At 50.7% G+C, this 19,431-nt stretch overlaps 1 protein-coding gene and 1 long non-coding RNA gene across 4 annotated transcripts in view; one reads left to right on the top strand and one right to left on the bottom strand.

Annotated features, from left to right (window-relative positions):
* LOC146830832 (uncharacterized) overlaps positions 1-19,431 on the bottom strand; it is a 388,671-nt gene that overhangs the window by 140,023 nt on the left and 229,217 nt on the right. The window lies entirely within an intron of this gene.
* Positions 16,351-19,431, top strand: part of SACK1A (scaffolding CK1 anchoring protein A) — an 80,748-nt gene continuing 77,667 nt past the window's right edge. Inside the window, exon 1 of the mRNA XM_085605031.1 lies at positions 16,351-17,151. Coding sequence (XP_085461157.1) covers positions 16,675-17,151 — 477 coding nt within the window. The 5' untranslated portion in view covers positions 16,351-16,674. The remainder of the gene's footprint in view (positions 17,152-19,431) is intronic.

Raw genomic sequence — 19,431 nt, 5'->3', positions numbered from 1 at the left:
CAAGGCTACAGCAATTACGGCACAGCAGTCTTTTTCACGGTGGCCCCTTCTGGCATTTGGGCTCACTGACTCGATACTGCACATGGGCTCTAGCCCAGTCCGTGCAGTGCGACACGCGGCTAACGTCACAGCTGCCCTCCAACGTATACGGGGGTCTCGGATTCTGCCCTGCACACTGGCCATGACCCGATCGGTGCCGCAGTTGTTTCCTCACACCTTGCAGAGGGAATCAACTCGACAGGGCTCCCCACTGGACATTGCTCTCTCCAGCTCTATCCACTTCCTCAAAGGGCAAACTGCTCTTGGCAAGCTCTGGTGCTCTAGGCTAGGTGGCCTTGGTTTCACTGGGTGATGTCCCCATACCAAGCAGAGACTAGTAGGCGTTGGTCCCCAGTCTTGGTCACAGGCAGAAGTCTTGCAGAGCTTCCCCTCCTCAAACAGCCTATCTGGCTGCTTAGCAGATGACAATTTTTGGGGTGCCTTACTCCCCTTCTTATCGTCCATTTCAAGACACCAAATGTGATTTAGGGTCTGAGTCTTTAAAGTTTTATTTTGGGGGTCTGCTTCTTTTGAAGTGTCCACTCCTGCATATTCTTTTCTTCTTGAAAAGCAGTCTGTCACTGCAGGAGCAACTCCAAAGTTGATAGTCCCACAGCACAGACCATGGGGGTAACTAGAGTTCATACCTGGATGTCAGCCACAGTGATATGTGCATCAAAAGGTTAGCCCATGGTTCCTAGCCCTACTCTTTATGATTCTCTTATATCAGCCCCAACTCCCTCCTGAGATGTGCCCAGGCCCCTTCCTTGTGACCTCTGACTGAATCAAACAGCACCCTTTGAAGTGTACAAGGGAAGCCTGGCTCTCCCCTCTCTAGTCCGTGTTCCACCAAGCTCACAGGAATGCAGCAATACACAAATCTATCTGGGGGTATTTCTCTATCCCCTCTCCATGTTTCACCATGTAGGCCTGGGTCTCCCAAAATGGAATCCAAGGCCCTTCATGTTTTGTACCATCTACAAGCACACATATACCCAGTGCATGTTTACAACCTACACACACTGCACAGCACTGCATCCTTCATGTACTGTACAACTCATAGGCACACATACATCTAGCACATACATTTAACACATATGCACTGTATCCATCATATACTTTACCACTCATAGGCACACATATATCCAACACATGCATTTACCACACACGCATTGCACAGCAATACATGCTCCGTGAACTCTACCACGCATAGGCACACAAACTTCTAAGCACATGGACTAAGTTCCTCTCTGTGAAATTGTACCAGGGATCCCTGTCTCTAATGCAGCATGTCAATGGGCACTGGGGCCCATCAGGGGCGTAGCTTGGTCAGTAAGATTTGGGGGGGGGTATGAGCTTCAGATTTTCCAACAATCACGCTGGCATATAATGTTCAAGATACGCTGGGTGCATGAGAGGGGCATAAGGGGCAGTGGAAAGGGAGAGGAATGCAGGTTGTTTGGGCACTAAGTGAGAGAAACCACAATATTTTTTAGAATAACCAACAATTTTGAGGAATTTTAAAATGAAGGGGAGAGAGAGAGTGTGGGTGTGCATTTTTGTCTGTCTGTATGTAAATATTCCTGGTGAAATACGTCAGACACCTCACCATACCTGACTGAAAGGAACTGTACCCAACTATTTATCAAGATATACATTTATTAGGGGGGTGTAACACCCCTAGCACCCCCCATGAAGCTATGCCCCTGGGACCCATAGGTATGAGGCGTACACGATACTCAGAGTGTGCATGTTTCTCATGGCACCCTTGCTATGTCAATGCATTCTACGGGGTTCTCCACCCTTGTAAGTGGCTGCCTGTGCTTCATCTCGGGGTTCAGTGGTTGTAAAGCGACAAACAGAGCACCTGCTGATCAGAAGAAAGATTCACAATCCTGACATATACGCAATACCATAAGCATTATTTATCAACAACAAGTAATCCAGGGGAAAACGATACTTGGGGGAAATGAGTTGGACAACAACTAAGAACTATACATTTGTACATTCTGGTGGAAATGTACTGTATATCTGAAATCCAGCATTGTTTTGCATCAATAAATAAATAAAATATTAATTTGAATATTCTGGTGGCAATGTAATCTCTATTTCATATCCAGCCATACTTTGTATCAATCAATAAAAAAAATATTAATTTGTATGTTCTGGTGGACATTCACTGTATATTTGAAACCCAGCACTGCTTTGTATCAATAAATAAAGAAACAATAGCTATGTTCTGTGCCTGTGTAGGACTGAACCCTGGATACAGCCCCTGACCCAGACCTCCTCAGGCGGGCACGGCTCCCCACACTGTTAAGCAGGTTGCCATGCAATGGTGGTGGATGCAGTTGAGTAGTGTCCATGCTGTTTGGAGGTGGTGGCGAGCAGACGCTTTGACTTCATACCCATGAAGTTTATAGAACAGCAGCGCTGTGGCAGCAGGACGATGGTACCTGCCTAAACCTTAGCTGCTAAGAGAGCTTGAAGCCGGGAGCGTTGTTGGTCCATACCAACCACACTCTGCCTTTGCACAGAGGCCCTGGTCTGGGCGCCCAGTGGCTAAAGCCAATGGTAGGACGCACCAAGGGCGGTCTAGCCGCCACAACCCATTCACACATAACAGTCCACCTAGCAATGATCCTGGAGATAGTCAGTGGGTGTGGGATCCTTCCTGCGGCAGATGGCATGCCATCCTCTGGGTGAGGAAAATGGGGCCCTTCCTGGTGTGGTGAGGGCAACTGAAAAGGTCTCTCTGAAGATCTGCAGTAAGATGCAACCAATGGGCAAGAGGTGGCATCGTAAAGATCGGAAGGCACATTACTACTAGTCTTCCACGCTGAAACGAATGCTTCAGCAAACAGTACACAGCGATTAAACCAAGGTCGCCTCCTCACTAGGTACCTTTCATGGTTAATAGTGCAGCACAAGGCAGGGCCAAATCCTATGGAGGATGACGAGCAGCAGCACACCGCCTCCCCGGGAGAATCTAGGGAAAACATATCTAAGCTCTTTTTAGCATGATCCTATAGGTCCAGCTACAACCCCAACCACTGCCAAAATTAACAGCCGTTCATCAGCTGACTTGAGGCTGGTCATCTTTGAGGAGCGCCTGTCCGTCTGGCGATGTGTCCTGGTGATTTCATTTAGTCAGTGCATTATTTTCATTTGACGATGAGAACTAATCAGGGACTAATGGGCCTATTATCAAGAAACGGCGTTAAAATTATCGCCGCTTTAGCGGCAGAAAACTGCCGCTAAAGCAGCGATAATGGGCTTGATAATATGCCCTTGAGAATTCCCATAGAAGCCCATGTTTTGGTGTCAACATGGGCTTCTATTGGAATTCTCTGCGGCATATTATCAAGCCCATTATCGCCGCTTTAGCTGCAGTTTTCTGCCGCTAAAGCGGCGATAATTTTAACGCCGTTTCTTGATAATATGCCCCTTGATTCTTGCCTGATTTCACTTTCCACTTGCTAAAAGGTGAGGCCTACCAGATCTGAGCCTCTCCAAAGAGCAGTAATAGGCACAGATACTCACGCAGGTCCTTCTCTGGCAGACGCGGCAGGTGACGGGATTCTTTACTCCTTGGACGACCATCAGAGCTTACAGGAAGAATCTCTTACAAGTGCAGTGCCAAGGTCCACACCTTCTAGAGTTCCTTGTATTCACGTGGTATTCATGTAGCACAAGCCTAGCCGACAGGCAGCGGAGCGCTGTAGAGTTCAAGGCAAACGCAGTCAGTCGAATGTGGGGGTCGAAGCCTGGGATTTGATGAGTGCTGAAGGGAGAATGGAGACCTAATAGGGCCCACCTGCTGTGACTGTAACCTGGGGGCCTAACATGGAATGCCTCCTACCTGAATGACTCCTGATTCTTGGATGAAGAACCTCCCTCCACCTATCACAAGTTCATACCCTGCTCCCCCCTGAGGAAATAATACAGCTTCTCACAATGGTATTTTGGAATATGCAGACGGAAGAGGCGGGCATTATATCTACGCTGAGACCACACAACTGTTTGTTACCTTAGATGGAAACCACAGTCTCAGCTTTGATGAACTGAATATTTCGACTGAACTACACCAGACATGGATAGAAGGCAACTGGGTTATTCTGAATACAACTGAAACAGATCTGATCACCATTGGCTATAATAATAGGGTAATTAGGTTTGGCACAAACTATAGCAAGGAAAGATGATTCCTATCACAAAAAGTCAACACACTTGGGGTACTGATCAACTGTCAACTGACAACAGAAGAACAAGTCGGAAATTTTCAGAAAAAGTGGCCTTATTACATTCACCTGTTAAGCAAGTCGTGGCCCTGTTTGGAAGTCCATGGAGGGGCAACTATTTCCAGAGCGATGGTCGGATTTTGGTGGCTCATGGTTAGCAGTGTTCCAGCTGTAACACCATGCATATCACAGAAGGTATACAATCATACAGCCAGTCCCACTGCAGGAACCTATAGTCCCCACTTGTATGGTCTCTACACTGTTCATCAGTAAAGACCAGAGCCCAATTCCTTAGGCATCACTTTGCATATGTGGGGTCTGGTGCATTGGACCAGTAAACGTACTTGGGGGCATATCAGCAACAACCGGCGATAATTATCACTAAGCGCACTTAGCGCTAGGATAATTATCGCTGGCTAGCGTGGATTTTTATCGCTGAGATAGCATGCTATTAGCAACGCTTATCTCAGAAGCGATAAAAATCCTAGCGCTAACTGCCTAATGTGAGATTATCTCTGGAAACCCAGCGATAATCTCACGAAATGTGGTGTTAGCTTGTTGATAGGGCCCCACAAACTTAGCCATGATATCCACCTTCCATAGGATATCATGGCTAAGTCAGTCATGAAGCAGGCGTACGGAAAGTAGCGATAACAGGGGTTATCGCTACTTTTCCTGCCGCTATGCTTCATAGCGTGGGGCTTGATGATAGGAGAAATGTCGCTTAGCGACATTTCTCCTGTCATGTCAGGTTAGGAACGCCTACTTTACATCTCTTTAGAGATGCAAAGCTGGGCGTTAAGAATTTGGGCGCTAATGCAAGGTTTCACGCATTAGCGTGACCTTGCTAATTAGGCGATAAAATTATCGCCGCTTTTCGGACATAAACGGCCCCAAAAGCGGCGATAATTTTCTATCGCCGCCTTGTAAATATGCCCCTTGATATGTACTGACCAATGTTTTGAGATGTACAGCGGCCAAACTGGCAGTTAGTGAAAGGCTGTGTCGAACGACTCAAGAGGCAAAGCTCAAACTTGTTCAGTGGTTAGGCTAAAGCTAGAATTATCTTTTTCCTAAACTAAGGCAGATTCTCCATCTAAGTTTAAGCACCGCCTAAAAACCTAAATATTCCTAGTGCTTTATGGTGTTTGTTTTAACCCCTTCGGTGCTCATGACGGAATGGTTCCGTCATGACCCACGGTTGAGCTGTGCTCATGACGGAACCATTCCGTCATGACCACACCCGCGCAAGATTCCGTCAGCACAGCGGCGGAATCTGCGCAGCATCGAAGGGGTTAAATGTTCAGCACTGTGATATCTTTGGGTTGAAATGCTTTATAAATTAATTTAGATTCAGGCTGGAGACAGGATGGTACATATTCGGACATAAATGTCTCCTGCATGGTGTACAGTGGTGTTCCCCTACTCTGAACGCCCACAGCGAGTGACTGGTACCCTGACTTCTGATTTTTGTTCCCAGCCTCATCCTAATCTAGCGTGTGCACAAATACATATGCTTGTCTTGTTGTGACGTGAATGTCCCCTGCATGGTCTAAAGTTGAGCTTCCTGCCCTGTATGCTCAGCTTTGAGTATGTGGTATCCTCTTTATATTTTTATTTTTAACTAGCCTGTGCACAAATTCCTAGGCTTGCCTTTTACATGAGAGTGGTCTAGAACTTTCCCTGAACCTGGTGAGGAACACCAAGGAACACGAATTCATGCGTGTAGCACATTGGTGGCAGCATTCCGTGTTTTGTAGTAACCATAGCATTACCAGACTTTTTTTTATCTACGTCACACAGGCAGAAGCCTCCTTACCAGTTCATTTACATTTCACCTGCTAGTAATGAACCCAGATCCTATAACTAAGATCCTGAGTGATTGGATGCATGAATGTGGTGTTTGATAAGCGAGTTACACACTGGATGATGATTAGAGTGAATCACACTGGCACGCGCATATGGATTCCATTTTGGAAGCCCTGGCCTGTTTATGTGCTCAAGATGGAGGTGAGGTTACTGTTCCAGTTCTGCGTTCTCTCAGGCCAGGGAGGGAGTGTACCACAGAGCATTCAGAGAACTTCTGAGTAACTGGGGATGGTGTTTGCATGAACGTCAGCTTCCCAGAGGTGAGGGAACATCCCCTGAAGCCTTGTCTGGAAGAAGAACTTCTTTCCCTGTCCTGGAATGGCTGGAGTGTCACCCCTGAATGGGGAGGTAGCAGGCCAACCCGGAGGAGCAGCTGGCTTTTGGTGTGGTCCAGAGCGGTAGACCCTGGTGCTGTGGTTTGTCCACCAGAGACTCAAGGAGAGACTGACTGGCATGCTCCAGACCTGGAGCCGGTCACTGAACCCAAGCAGAGGATCCAAAGCACTACTGACGCGTGCCCAAGCAAATCCCATCATCACCCCTGCTGTAGCAACTGTGGCATTAACCAGAGTGTTTCCTATTGGCCTGAACAGCTGATGAAAGGATTGCCCTTGACCTGCAGCACTGGTTTATGAGCCCAAAGTGATTGTTGAAGGCGTGACTGTGGCACTTGTCGAGTGGTGCCGAGGGAGCAATGCCACTGAAATAGAACCCTGGCCCCAGGTTGCTCTAAATCAACTGAACATGTGCCTATCAATGACACTGGTTACTTGCATGCCAAATGGACTACACCACTAAAGAAGAGAAGCTGCTGCCTCCAGGCAGTGATTGGCTGACCTTGGCCCTAACTCTGAGTGTGCCCAATCAGACCCAGCTATTGTTGCCAAGAGCACCTCGAAGCTGCCAAGTCGCTGCCCTGGGGTAGGTGCCTGGAAGAAGGACTGTATCACTGCCTCGTTTCAGGGAGACCCAGCGACTATCACAAATACTCACCAGTCCAGAGGCAGAACGTCTGCTGCAAACCCAGAGCCCACCTGCTCGAAGACCATGGAAGAGGGCTGTAGTCTGAGGATAACCGTCACCACCACTGCCTCCATGCCACTGGAGTCAAGCTAGCCTGGCTGATGAGGGGTGATGCCCCAAAACCGGTCCCAGGATGCTTGTTTCCAGTCCAGGGAGGACCTGGCCTGGCAGTTCGGGCTGGACTGTTCGAATTGGGAAAAGGTTCAAGACTGAATTGCATAAGGCTGGGTCTGAACTGCAATTGCATGGGGAGCAAAAAGACAATAGATTTAGGCCCAGATCTCTGTACTGGGGTGAATGTTTGCCATTGTGCAGCATTCTTTCCATCATTTGTTTTTTTTGCATTTGTCACCCCGAGTGGGGCGGGTATGGCCAGACATGGGTTCCGTGCTCTAAATGCCACTGGAGTCAATCTAGCCTCACTGATGAGGGGTGATGGCCCGAAACTGGTCCCAGGATGCTTGTTTTGAGTCCAGGGAGGACCTGGCCTAGCAGTTCGGGTTGGTCTGTTCCCATTGGGAACAAGGTCAAGACTGATTTGCATATGGCTGGGTGAGAACCGGAATGGCATGGGGAGCAACAAAATGATGGTTTAGGCCCAGATCTCTGTACTGGGGTGAATATTTGTCATTGTGCAGCATTCTGTCCATCATTTGTTCTTTTTGCATTTGTCACCCCGAGTGGGACGCGTATGCCCAGACGTGAGTCCCGTGCTCTCCATGCCACTGGAGTCCAGCTAGCCTGGCTAATGAGGGGTGATGCCCAGAAACCGGTCCCAGGATGCTTGTTTCCAGTCTAGGGAGAACCTGACCTGGCAGTTCGTGCTGGACTGTTCCCATTGGGAACAGGGTTACAACAAACAAATGATGGACGGAATGCTGACAATGCATACATTCTCCCCCAGTCATGAGATCTGGGTTAAATCCATCGTTCTTTTGCCCACTACACCACCCCAGTTTAGACATGGCCATATGCAAATCAGTCTTGACCCTGTGCCTCATGGGAACAGTCCAGCCCGAACTGCCAAACCATGTCTTCCCTGGACCGGAATCAAGCATCCTAGGACCGGTTTCTGGCTATCAGCCGTCATCAGCCAGGATAGCTTGACTCCAGTGGCGTAGTGAGCCCGGGTCCCACGTCTGGGAATACCCATCCCACTTAGGGCGAAAAGCGTTACAACAAACAAATGATGGACGGAATGCTGACAATGCATACATTCTCCCCCAGTCATGAGATCTGGGTTAAATCCATCGTTCTTTTGCCCACTACACCACCCCAGTTTAGACATGGCCATATGCAAATCAGTCTTGACCCTGTGCCTCATGGGAACAGTCCAGCCCGAACTGCCAAGCCATGTCTTCCCTGGACCGGAATCAAGCATCCTAGGACCGGTTTCTGGCTATCAGCCGTCATCAGCCAGGATAGCTTGACTCCAGTGGCGTAGTGAGCACGGGTCCCACGTCTGGGAATACCCATCCCACTTAGGGCGAAAAGCGTTACAACAAACAAATGATGGACGGAATGCTGACAATGCATACATTCTCCCCCAGTCATGAGATCTGGGTTAAATCCATCGTTCTTTTGCCCACTACACCACCCCAGTTTAGACATGGCCATATGCAAATCAGTCTTGACCCTGTGCCTCATGGGAACAGTCCAACCCGAACTGCCAAGCCATGTCTTCCCTGGACCGGAATCAAGCATCCTAGGACCGGCTTCTGGCTATCAGCCGTCATCAGCCAGGATAGCTTGACTCCAGTGGCGTAGTGAGCACGGGTCCCACGTCTGGGACGTGGGACCCGTGCTCACTACGCCACTGGAGTCAAGCTATCCTGGCTGGTTTAGGCCCAGATCGCTTGACTCCAGTGGCGTAGTGAGCACGGGTCCCACGTCTGGGAATACCCATCCCACTTACGGCGAAAAGCGTTACAACAAACAAATGATGGACGGAATGCTGACAATGCATACATTCTCCCCCAGTCATGAGATCTGGGTTAAATCCATCGTTCTTTTGCCCACTACACCACCCCAGTTTAGACATGGCCATATGCAAATCAGTCTTGACCCTGTGCGTCATGGGAACAGTCCAGCCCGAACTGCCAAGCCATGTCTTCCCTGGACCGGAATCAAGCATCCTAGGACCGGTTTCTGGCTATCAGCCGTCATCAGCCAGGATAGCTTGACTCCAGTGGCGTAGTGAGCACGGGTCCCACGTCTGGGAATACCCATCCCACTTAGGGCGAAAAGCGTTACAACAAACAAATGATGGACGGAATGCTGACAATGCATACATTCTCCCCCAGTCATGAGATCTGGGTTAAATCAATCGTTCTTTTGCCCACTACACCACCCCAGTTTGGACATGGCCATATGCAAATCAGTCTTGACCCTGTGCCTCATGGGAACAGTCCAGCCCGAACTGCCAAGCCATGTCTTCCCTGGACCGGAATCAAGCATCCTAGGACCGGTTTCTGGCTATCAGCCGTTATCAGCCAGGATAGCTTGACTCCAGTGGCGTAGTGAGCACGGGTCCCGCGTCTGGGAATACCCATCCCACTTAGGGCGAAAAGTGTTACAACAAACAAATGATTGACGGAATGCTGACAATGCATACATTCTCCCCCAGTCATGAGATCTGGGTTAAATCCATCGTTCTTTTGCCCCCTACACCACCCCAGTTTAGACATGGCCATATGCAAATCAGTCTTGACCCTGTGCCTCATGGGAACAGTCCAGCCCGAACTGCCAAGCCATGTCTTCCCTGGACCGGAATCAAGCATCCTAGGACCGGTTTCTGGCTATCAGCCGTCATCAGCCAGGATAGCGTGACTCCAGTGGCGTAGTGAGCACGGGTCCCACATCTGGGAATAACCATCCCACTTAGGGCGAAAAGCGTTACAACGAACAAATGATGGACGGAATGCTGACAATGCATACATTCTCCCCAGTCATGAGATCTGGGTTAAATCCATCGTTCTTTTGCCCACTACACCACCCCAGTTTAGACATGGCCATATGCAAATCAGTCTTGACCCTGTGCCTCATGGGAACAGTCCAGCCCGAACTGCCAAGCCATGTCTTCCCTGGACCGGAATCAAGCATCCTAGGACCGGTTTCTGGCTATCAGCCGTCATCAGCCAGGATAGCTTGACTCCAGTGGCGTAGTGAGCACGGGTCCCACGTCTGGGAATACCCATCCCACTTAGGGCGAAAAGCGTTACAACAAACAAATGATGGACGGAATGCTGACAATGCATACATTCTCCCCCAGTCATGAGATCTGGGTTAAATCCATCATTCTTTTGCCCACTACACCACCCCAGTTTAGACATGGCCATATGCAAATCAGTCTTGACCCTGTGCATCATGGGAACAGTCCAGCCTGAACTGCCAAGCCATGTCTTCCCTGGACCGGAATCAAGCATCCTAGGACCGGTTTCTGGCTATCAGCCGTCATCAGCCAGGATAGCTTGACTCCAGTGGCGTAGTGAGCACGGGTCCCACGTCTGGGAATACCCATCCCACTTAGGGCGAAAAGCGTTACAAAAAACAAATGATGGACGGAATGCTGACAATGCATACATTCTCCCCCAGTCATGAGATCTGGGTTAAATCCATTGTTCTTTTGCCCACTACACCACCCCAGTTTAGACATGGCCATATGCAAATCAGTCTTGACCCTGTGCCTCATGGGAACAGTCCAGCCCGAACTGCCAAGCCATGTCTTCCCTGGACCGGAATCAAGCATCCTAGGACCGGCTTCTGGCTATCAGCCGTCATCAGCCAGGATAGCTGGACTCCAGTGGCGTAGTGAGCACGGGTCCCACGTCTGGGAATACCCATCCCACTTAGGGCGAAAAGCGTTACAACAAACAAATGATGGACGGAATTCTGACAATGCATACATTCTCCCCCAGTCATGAGATCTGGGTTAAATCCATCGTTCTTTTGCCCACTACACCACCCCAGTTTAGACATGGCCATATGCAAATCAGTCTTGACCCTGTGCCTCATGGAAACAGTCCAGCCCGAACTGCCAAGTCATGTCTTCCCTGGACCGGAATCAAGCATCCTAGGACCGGTTTCTGGCTATCAGCCGTCATCAGCCAGGATAGCTTGACTCCAGTGGCGTAGTGAGCATGGGTCCCACGTCTGGGAATACCCATCCCATTTAGGGCGAAAAGCGTTACAACAAACAAATGATGGACGGAATGCTGACAATGCATACATTCTCCCCCAGTCATGAGATCTGGGTTAAATCCATCGTTCTTTTGCCCACTACACCACCCCAGTTTAGACATGGCCATATGCAAATCAGTCTTGACCCTGTGCCTCATGGGAACAGTCCAGCCCGAACTGCCAAGTCATGTCTTCCCTGGACCGGAATCAAGCATCCTAGGACCGGTTTCTGGCTATCAGCCGTCATCAGCCAGGATAGCTTGACTCCAGTGGCGTAGTGAGCACGGGTCCCACGTCTGGGAATACCCATCCCACTTAGGGCGAAAAGCGTTACAACAAACAAATGATGGACGGAATGCTGACAATGCATACATTCTCCCCCAGTCATGAGATCTGGGTTAAATCCATCGTTCTTTTGCCCACTACACCACCCCAGTTTAGACATGGCCATATGCAAATCAGTCTTGACCCTGTGCCTCATGGGAACAGTCCAGCCCGAACTGCCAAGCCATGTCTTCCCTGGACCGGAACCAAGCATCCTAGGACCGGTTTCTGGCTATCAGCCGTCATCAGCCAGGATAGCTTGACTCCAGTGGCGTAGTGAGCACGGGTCCCACGTCTGGGAATACCCATCCCACTTAGGGCGAAAAGCGTTACAACAAACAAATGATGGACGGAATGCTGACAATGCATACATTCTCCCCCAGTCATGAGATCTGGGTTAAATCCATCGTTCTTTTGCCCACTACACCACCCCAGTTTAGACATGGCCATATGCAAATCAGTCTTGACCCTGTGCCTCATGGGAACAGTCCAGCCCGAACTGCCAAGCCATGTCTTCCCTGGACCGGAATCAAGCCTCCTAGGACCGGTTTCTGGCTATCAGCCGTCATCAGCCAGGATAGCTTGACTCCAGTGGCGTAGTGAGCATGAGTCCCACGTCTGGGAATACCCATCCCACTTAGGGCGAAAAGCGTTACAACAAACAAATGATGGACGGAATGCTGACAATGCATATATTCTCCCCCAGTCATGAGATCTGGGTTAAATCCATCGTTATTTTGCCCACTACACCACCCCAGTTTAGACATGGCCATATGCAAATCAGTCTTGACCCTGTGCCTCATGGGAACAGTCCAGCCCGAACTGCCAAGCCATGTCTTCCCTGGACCGGAACCAAGCATCCTAGGACTGGTTTCTGGCTATCAGCCGTCATCAGCCAGGATAGCTTGACTCCAGTGGCGTAGTGAGCACGGGTCCCACGTCTGGGAATACCCATCCCACTTAGGGCGAAAAGCGTTACAACAAACAAATGATGGACGGAATGCTGACAATGTATACATTCTCCCCCAGTCATGAGATCTGGGTTAAATCCATCGTTCTTTTGCCCACTACACCACCCCAGTTTAGACATGGCCATATGCAAATCAGTCTTGACCCTGTGCCTCATGGGAACAGTCCAGCCCGAACTGCCAAGCCATGTCTTCCCTGGACCGGAATCAAGCATCCTAGGACCGGTTTCTGGCTATCAGCCGTCATCAGCCAGGATACCCATGTTTTGAGTCCAGGGAGGACCTGGCCTAGCAGTTCGGGTTGGTCTGTTCCCATTGGGAACAAGGTCAAGACTGATTTGCATATGGCTGGGTGAGAACCGGAATGGCATGGGGAGCAACAAAATGATGGTTTAGGCCCAGATCTCTGTACTGGGGTGAATATTTGTCATTGTGCAGCATTCTGTCCATCATTTGTTCTTTTTGCATTTGTCACCCCGAGTGGGACGCGCATGCCCAGACGTGAGTCCCGTGCTCTCCATGCCACTGGAGTCCAGCTAGCCTGGCTAATGAGGGGTGATGCCCAGAAACCGGTCCCAGGATGCTTGTTTCCAGTCTAGGGAGAACCTGACCTGGCAGTTCGTGCTGGACTGTTCCCATTGGGAACAGGGTCAAGACTGATTTGCATATAGCTGGGTCTGAACTGGAGTGGCATGGGGAGCAAAAAAAACTATGGATATAGGCACAGATCTCTGTACTGGGGTGAATGTTTGCCATTGTGCAGCTTTCTGTCCATCAATTGTTCATTTTGCATCCAGTTCACTGCCAACACTGAGAGTGGGCGCCCGACCCAAGACCCAAGGCCTGCCGCAGCCCAAAGAATGGATGAGAGACTAAACGCTAATATTGCCCTAAAGAGCTTAAAGGCTAAAGAGGGGAATTGCTGCACTGGAACTGTTTTCTACACCTGAAAGGCCCTGGTATACAAGAGGGCCAGAATTAGAGCAGCGTAAGGGGAGGCAGGCTTTCAACCTGTATTAGCCTCGCACCCGCATTTCGGGTATTTAATACTTTCTGTTAATGTGTAGTATTGTGTTTTATCACGAGTAAAGTACTTTCCTTTTAGCTAAGAGAAGCACTGGGCTAGACAGGCATGTTACTGTGCTGCTGGATGTCTAATGAGCTCTGAGCCTGTTGCACCCCACACTAACTTCCCCATTAAGCCTGTGATTGCTTGCCTTCGCTATCACAGAGTTAAATGCTGAAGGGGTTGTGCCTGTCCCAGTTTGCAGAGCCACACTAGAGCAGACCCCAATATAGTAGAGGCAAATGACCCTAGACCATACAATGTGTGCCCAGTAGCCCTTGCTTGTCCAGTGGCCTCCAAATGGGGTCTAACACTGTCCCTTGACATGAATGAAGTTCTGGACCTGGAGAGGTGCACCAGGAGTGCCCTTTTTTTTTTTAAACCTAATAGTGGACTGCCGTCCCGGTCATGGGTTTTGCAGGTACAGCGGTGGTGGCTATGTACTGTATTTTGTGACATGCTATTTGTTACTAGACATTTTTATCTGTGCCATTGTAGTGGAGGGCTACTGGCGAACTCATGTAACTAGCCTCTTCTTTGTGCTAACCCTGTTCCTCGCCCTAAAATCCTAGTTCATGTTGAGCGTGTGTGTGTGCCGTCTGTTTGGTGCATGCACTGTGTATGAGTAATCAGTGCACCTCTGCCCTTTGGCTAGGTTTGTGTTATAAAAATACCCCATACATACAGAGAGGGTAATTGAAGCCTGGGGTGCCATTTTGGAAGTCCCTGGCCTGTCCATTTGCACAAGATGGAGGTCAGGTTGTTTTCCTAGAAAGTAGAAGTGTATTGCTGACATTCCTGAAACTGGAGGTGGAACACCCACTCACGGAAGTATAGTAAGAGGAGGAGACGGGGATCCTTTAGAAATTCATGTAGCTCCTTTTGCTGAGAGGGGCTGCTGATAAGTCCCCCTGAGCAGTGCCATTTGGTAGATGGTGAGGTTACCGGATAGGACTGCAGTCTCCGTACCTCAGAGTGTAGAGTCATTCAGCTGAGGCCAGCCCTTTGCCTCTTTCCTGATCACTCTGCAGTGCGACTGTTGATAGCCGTGTGCAGAAAGTTCACACCTCTTTGTTTCTCTCTTGTGGGTGCTCCAAACTGGAGAAGAAGCTGCTGTGAGGAGCACCACTTTGCACAAAGACTGTGACTGGAAAACAGCCAGGAGAGGGCCCATCAAAGAAGAACCAGCCCATATTGTTTCTGAGAGTGCAGACCGAGTCCATGTTCCCTCTCTCGCTGGGCTCTGCCTGGGCTGTGTGAAAGTGGGAGGTGCTACCCACTTATTGTTCCATTTCCAAGTACAGTTTTACCTAGGAAAGGGGTGCTCCGCAGGGTAATCAGACGACTGCAGGGCAACCACAGCTGATGCCTCTCTGACAGCTTCCAAGAGGAGAGGGGACATTACCAGGAGTCTAACCTAGAAGCGAATCTGCTATTGAGAGAAGGAATGTGTTGCCAACCAACCCCGCAGGAGTTGTGATCGTCCAGCACCAGCCAGAAGCAGCTGAACCCAGAGCTGGGGATCTGTTCACTTAGAAAGATTACAGAGAGCAATCTGCAGGCTCCCGGGGCTGCCCCCGAGTAGACTGCGCCGCTGCAGCACCCTGGAGTGGTGCCCAAGAGGACAGAGTCGCAAAAACAAGAGACTGAACCTGAGCAGGCTGCGCTCTCATGCGCTGAGCCGTGTCATGTGGCCTGCAGGAGAGGGCCCTGAGGGGGTTCTCTGACCTCTGACCCCATGGCTCACCAACCAACTCACCCAAAGCCCATTGCAGCCCAGTGACGATTAAAAGCCTGTACAGCTGCAACATCTCCAGGTGGCGGCTTTTACTGGCCCTCAAAGCCAACACTCCCCCTGGGAGGGGATGTGGTCCGTCGGCTAGACTTCCGCCTTTGGTTCTGGAAACCAGGGTTCGAGCCTCGGGGTCGCATCCACATCCTGTGATTCTGGGCAAATCACTTAGTCTCCCCGTGCATGAATGTGTAATGTAAATACGGAGCTCATGTAAAGCGCTCCAATACCTTCGGGTCGAGTTCGCGCGATATAAATATGCAAAAAAGAAAAAAGAGAGCGGGGGAGCCAAACACATGCAGAGTCCCAGCTTTCACACAGTACAGGGCCTTTCCCCTCTGTGGCTCTCCCTCGCCATCTTGTATGCCACACACATTCTGCCACGAGCACTCACTATCAGCTGCCCTGCAAACACCATCGAAGCATGCATATATTTAAGTACACAGGAGATGTTAAAGTTATTGTAAATCTGCACTTGAAATGAACATGTGCATGTCATCTCTGCATTCACCAGAAGAAACCTGACTGAAGAAGTAAAAGGGTCAGATATGTTCGTGTCACCTCCAGGGGAACCCGAGGGGTGTATTTATGTATTGAGATGATTCACAATTAATACTGTATTCTGTAAACTTAAGTTATACGTTTTTATACTCCGTATCTCAACCGGGAGATACTGCCCCAGCCCTGGAAGCCTTGGAGAAGAAGCGCTGACGGTGACTCCTGCCAGATATCTCGGATGATGAGTTGCTGAATCACACGTGAAGCCCCGGGGCCGGGTGGGCGGGTCACATACATGCACCGATGGGGCTGTGGCTTCCTGCCCTCCTGTAATCTGATCAGCTGTGCACAGGTGCATCTCCGCAGCGGCCTGACAGGCTGCTCCACGCTCGGGGCGCTCACTCCGCGAAAGCCCTGACAGGGCGCACACCAAGGGAAGGGCTCGCGAGTGACACTTTCGGTTATTTTATGATTCTCTTTATTTACCTTAAATCTAATTGACCACGGATAGGGCGGTTGACTTTTTGACCAGTCTCTAACCTCAATTGACTACGGTGTTTTATTATTTACGGTATATATTTTTTACAGTTGGGTTATTTAGGCCAATATCACACTCAGTGCAGGGCAGCGGTGCTGAGTTGCTCCCAGCGCTGTCCGCGTGCACTCAATCGAGCCATGAACAGGTCGAAGCACATCGGGAAGATCCGCAAGCGCCTAGAGGAGGCCAAGAACCAGTGGAGCCGGCTGGCCAAGGTGGACTTCAGCCACAACGAGAGCGCGCGCCTGGCCACCGACGCGCTGCTGGACGGGGGCGCCGAGGCCTACCGCCGGGCGCTGCAGGAGGAGGGCGAGGTGGACTTCCTGTCCCCCGCCGAGGCCGCCTACATCGCGGACAACGCCAGGGACCCCTGCTGCGGTGACGGCCCGGGGACCGAGGAGGATGCGCGGGGGGCGGCCGACGACCGCTCGGTGGGCACCCGCTACCCCATGAACAACTCGGAGAAGGGCAGCGAGCCGGCGCTGCTGCACCGGTACGGGGCGGACGAGAAGCCCTACCTGAAGGACAAGTCCTCTACCACCGTCTACTTCCAGGGCGAGAAGGCCAACAGCCAGCGAGAGATCGTCCGCCGCTGTATCCACAGGACTACCCAGGTACTGCTGCGCGGGCGTTTGTGCACTGCGCTCACCACACAGGGACTCTGCTGCGCACAGACACACTGGCATATTTTGTTGCACACACCACCTGGCATCTGCAGATCTGCTGCGTCTCACGCTGCGCAGGTGTTTGCGCACACCACACAGGGTCTCTGCTGCACACATACACGCGTGCATACCCTGTTGCCCAGTCACGCACCAGTGACCACCCGACACCTACTGCTTCTCGCGCTGAGCAGGTGTTTGCTCACTGCGCGCACCACACAACATACACACTGGTATGTATACTTTGTTGCACACACCGCCTGGCATCTGCTGCTTCTCACACTGCGTGCATCTCACAGGGACTCTGATGCACACATACACACGTGCATACCCTGTTGCCCAGTAACGCACTAGTAACCACCCGGCACCTGCTGCTTTCATCTCACAGACTTACACCTGCTATTGGTCAAACCCTACTTGTGTTTACGCACTGAGCACGCCGCAAGGGGAAACTCTGTTGAAAGTCCCACACAGCCGTCCCCCGCTGCGCACAGCCCAGGTACCGGCTGCTTCTCAATCCGCGCAGAGGTGTGCGCTGTGCATGCGCCACAGAAGGACTCACTGGTGAGCATCTCACCCCAGAATACCCTGCAACAGACACGACAGATAGAACAGACACGACAGCTGCTCACGCCGCGCAGGAACTCTTTGCTTTAACATACCTACCACCAAGAAATACTTTATTGTACACACCCCAACCACCTACATGGAATAGCTCTTGGCTGCTGCGGACACCACCCTGATAGACACCGGATGCTACACACATCACGCAACTTGAGGTCACACACCGCAGAGAGACCCCAGAGGATCCCCACTGCAGACAACATACCAAATCACCTACCAAGCTGAAAATACCACTTTTCAACTAGCTGCAGGCATCCTCCATACAGGGACCCCCGCTGCACGCGCAGCCCCAGGGCTGTCACTGAACACCTACTGCAAGGAAACGCCTCTGTGAGCACCTCACACCAGGCAGGGTCGTTGCTACACTCACGGGGGGGGGGTGGGGGGGGGCTGACCTCGCCCGTCACACATATCCCATGAACCGATTGCTGCACACACCTGCAAAAGACCCTCCCAATCAAACCACCCTGTCGCCCAAACGGAAAGATTGGTTTGGGGTTACTTTAAATTCCATATGTCCAGAGCACTAAGGGATTTATGAATATGTGTGGTACCGCTCCTTCGACAGGAACAGACAGGAACGCTATCTGGTGGTTGGATTCGAACCTGTGTCCACAGATCTCTGCAACCGGTGCATAAACCCACTGAGCTCTCTTACCATTAATCACATGCGATAAACATCAGGCGTCAACGGCAGACAATGTGGACGTGCCGCGGGGACAGAGAGGTCCCGAGGCTTTGTGGTGGCACAATGCGTGCGATCACCGCTGCTTTACCGCCTCCCGGCGAGGCATTAGCGGGCGCGCGGTCTCGGGTCACACACGCCCTCTGCCTGGGCACGGTGAAGGCCGTGAACTCCTCACACTGAGCTGTCGCCGCCTCGGGGCCCGCATTGTCGCCCATTCTGAGCCAAACGAGCTCGGCCACTCCACCACCATGACTCACTGAAAGGAAACAGGAAATGCGACAGCCGTCACCGCTGGGACTTTTTCATCCCCAGGTTAAAATCTTGCGTTGTTTGACGTCCTGCACATGGAGGCGTGAGAATGTTGAAAACCCACATTTATGACTCCTCGGCCCTAGCAGCAGCCGAAAGGCACGGACATCTTAAGGTTTTGGGGGTCCTGGGACAAACCTACGTTGGGGGGCCCTGTTCAGAACAGGTTTGAATTTATGATTCAGTTTCACCAGGTCACTGACGGGCACACTCGACCAAATTCAAAACGTGTTTCCATCTAATATTCAGGGATAGTGACGTGTGTTTTCAATATTGTACCACAGCAGCAGCTCACTGACATTACTGTAATAATCACCGCGACGCTCCCCCATTTCTGATATGTGAGGTCCTGTTTTGAGCGTAAAGAAACTTTTTCGTGGGTGTTGCATGTAACAAACATCACATTTCTCTGCAAAATGTCTGTAATAGACTCTCAAACTTCAATCACATTAAAAATAAATGAAAGAAAAAGGATATTTAAAACCATCTGCTTTAGAATGATTCAAGGTCATCAGGGCAAGAACAGAGCTCGCTCTATTAGGGCCCACCTGAGAGTCTGGGGCCCTTTGGCCAGAGCCCAACGTGCCCAGGCCTTACAATGTCTCCGACAA

This window comes from Triturus cristatus, chromosome 5_1 (genome assembly GCF_964204655.1).
Source record: "Triturus cristatus chromosome 5_1, aTriCri1.1, whole genome shotgun sequence".
NCBI lineage: Eukaryota > Metazoa > Chordata > Amphibia > Caudata > Salamandridae > Triturus > Triturus cristatus.
Note: the sequence above shows the minus strand (reverse complement) of the source record. Positions and strands in the feature narration are given on the sequence as shown.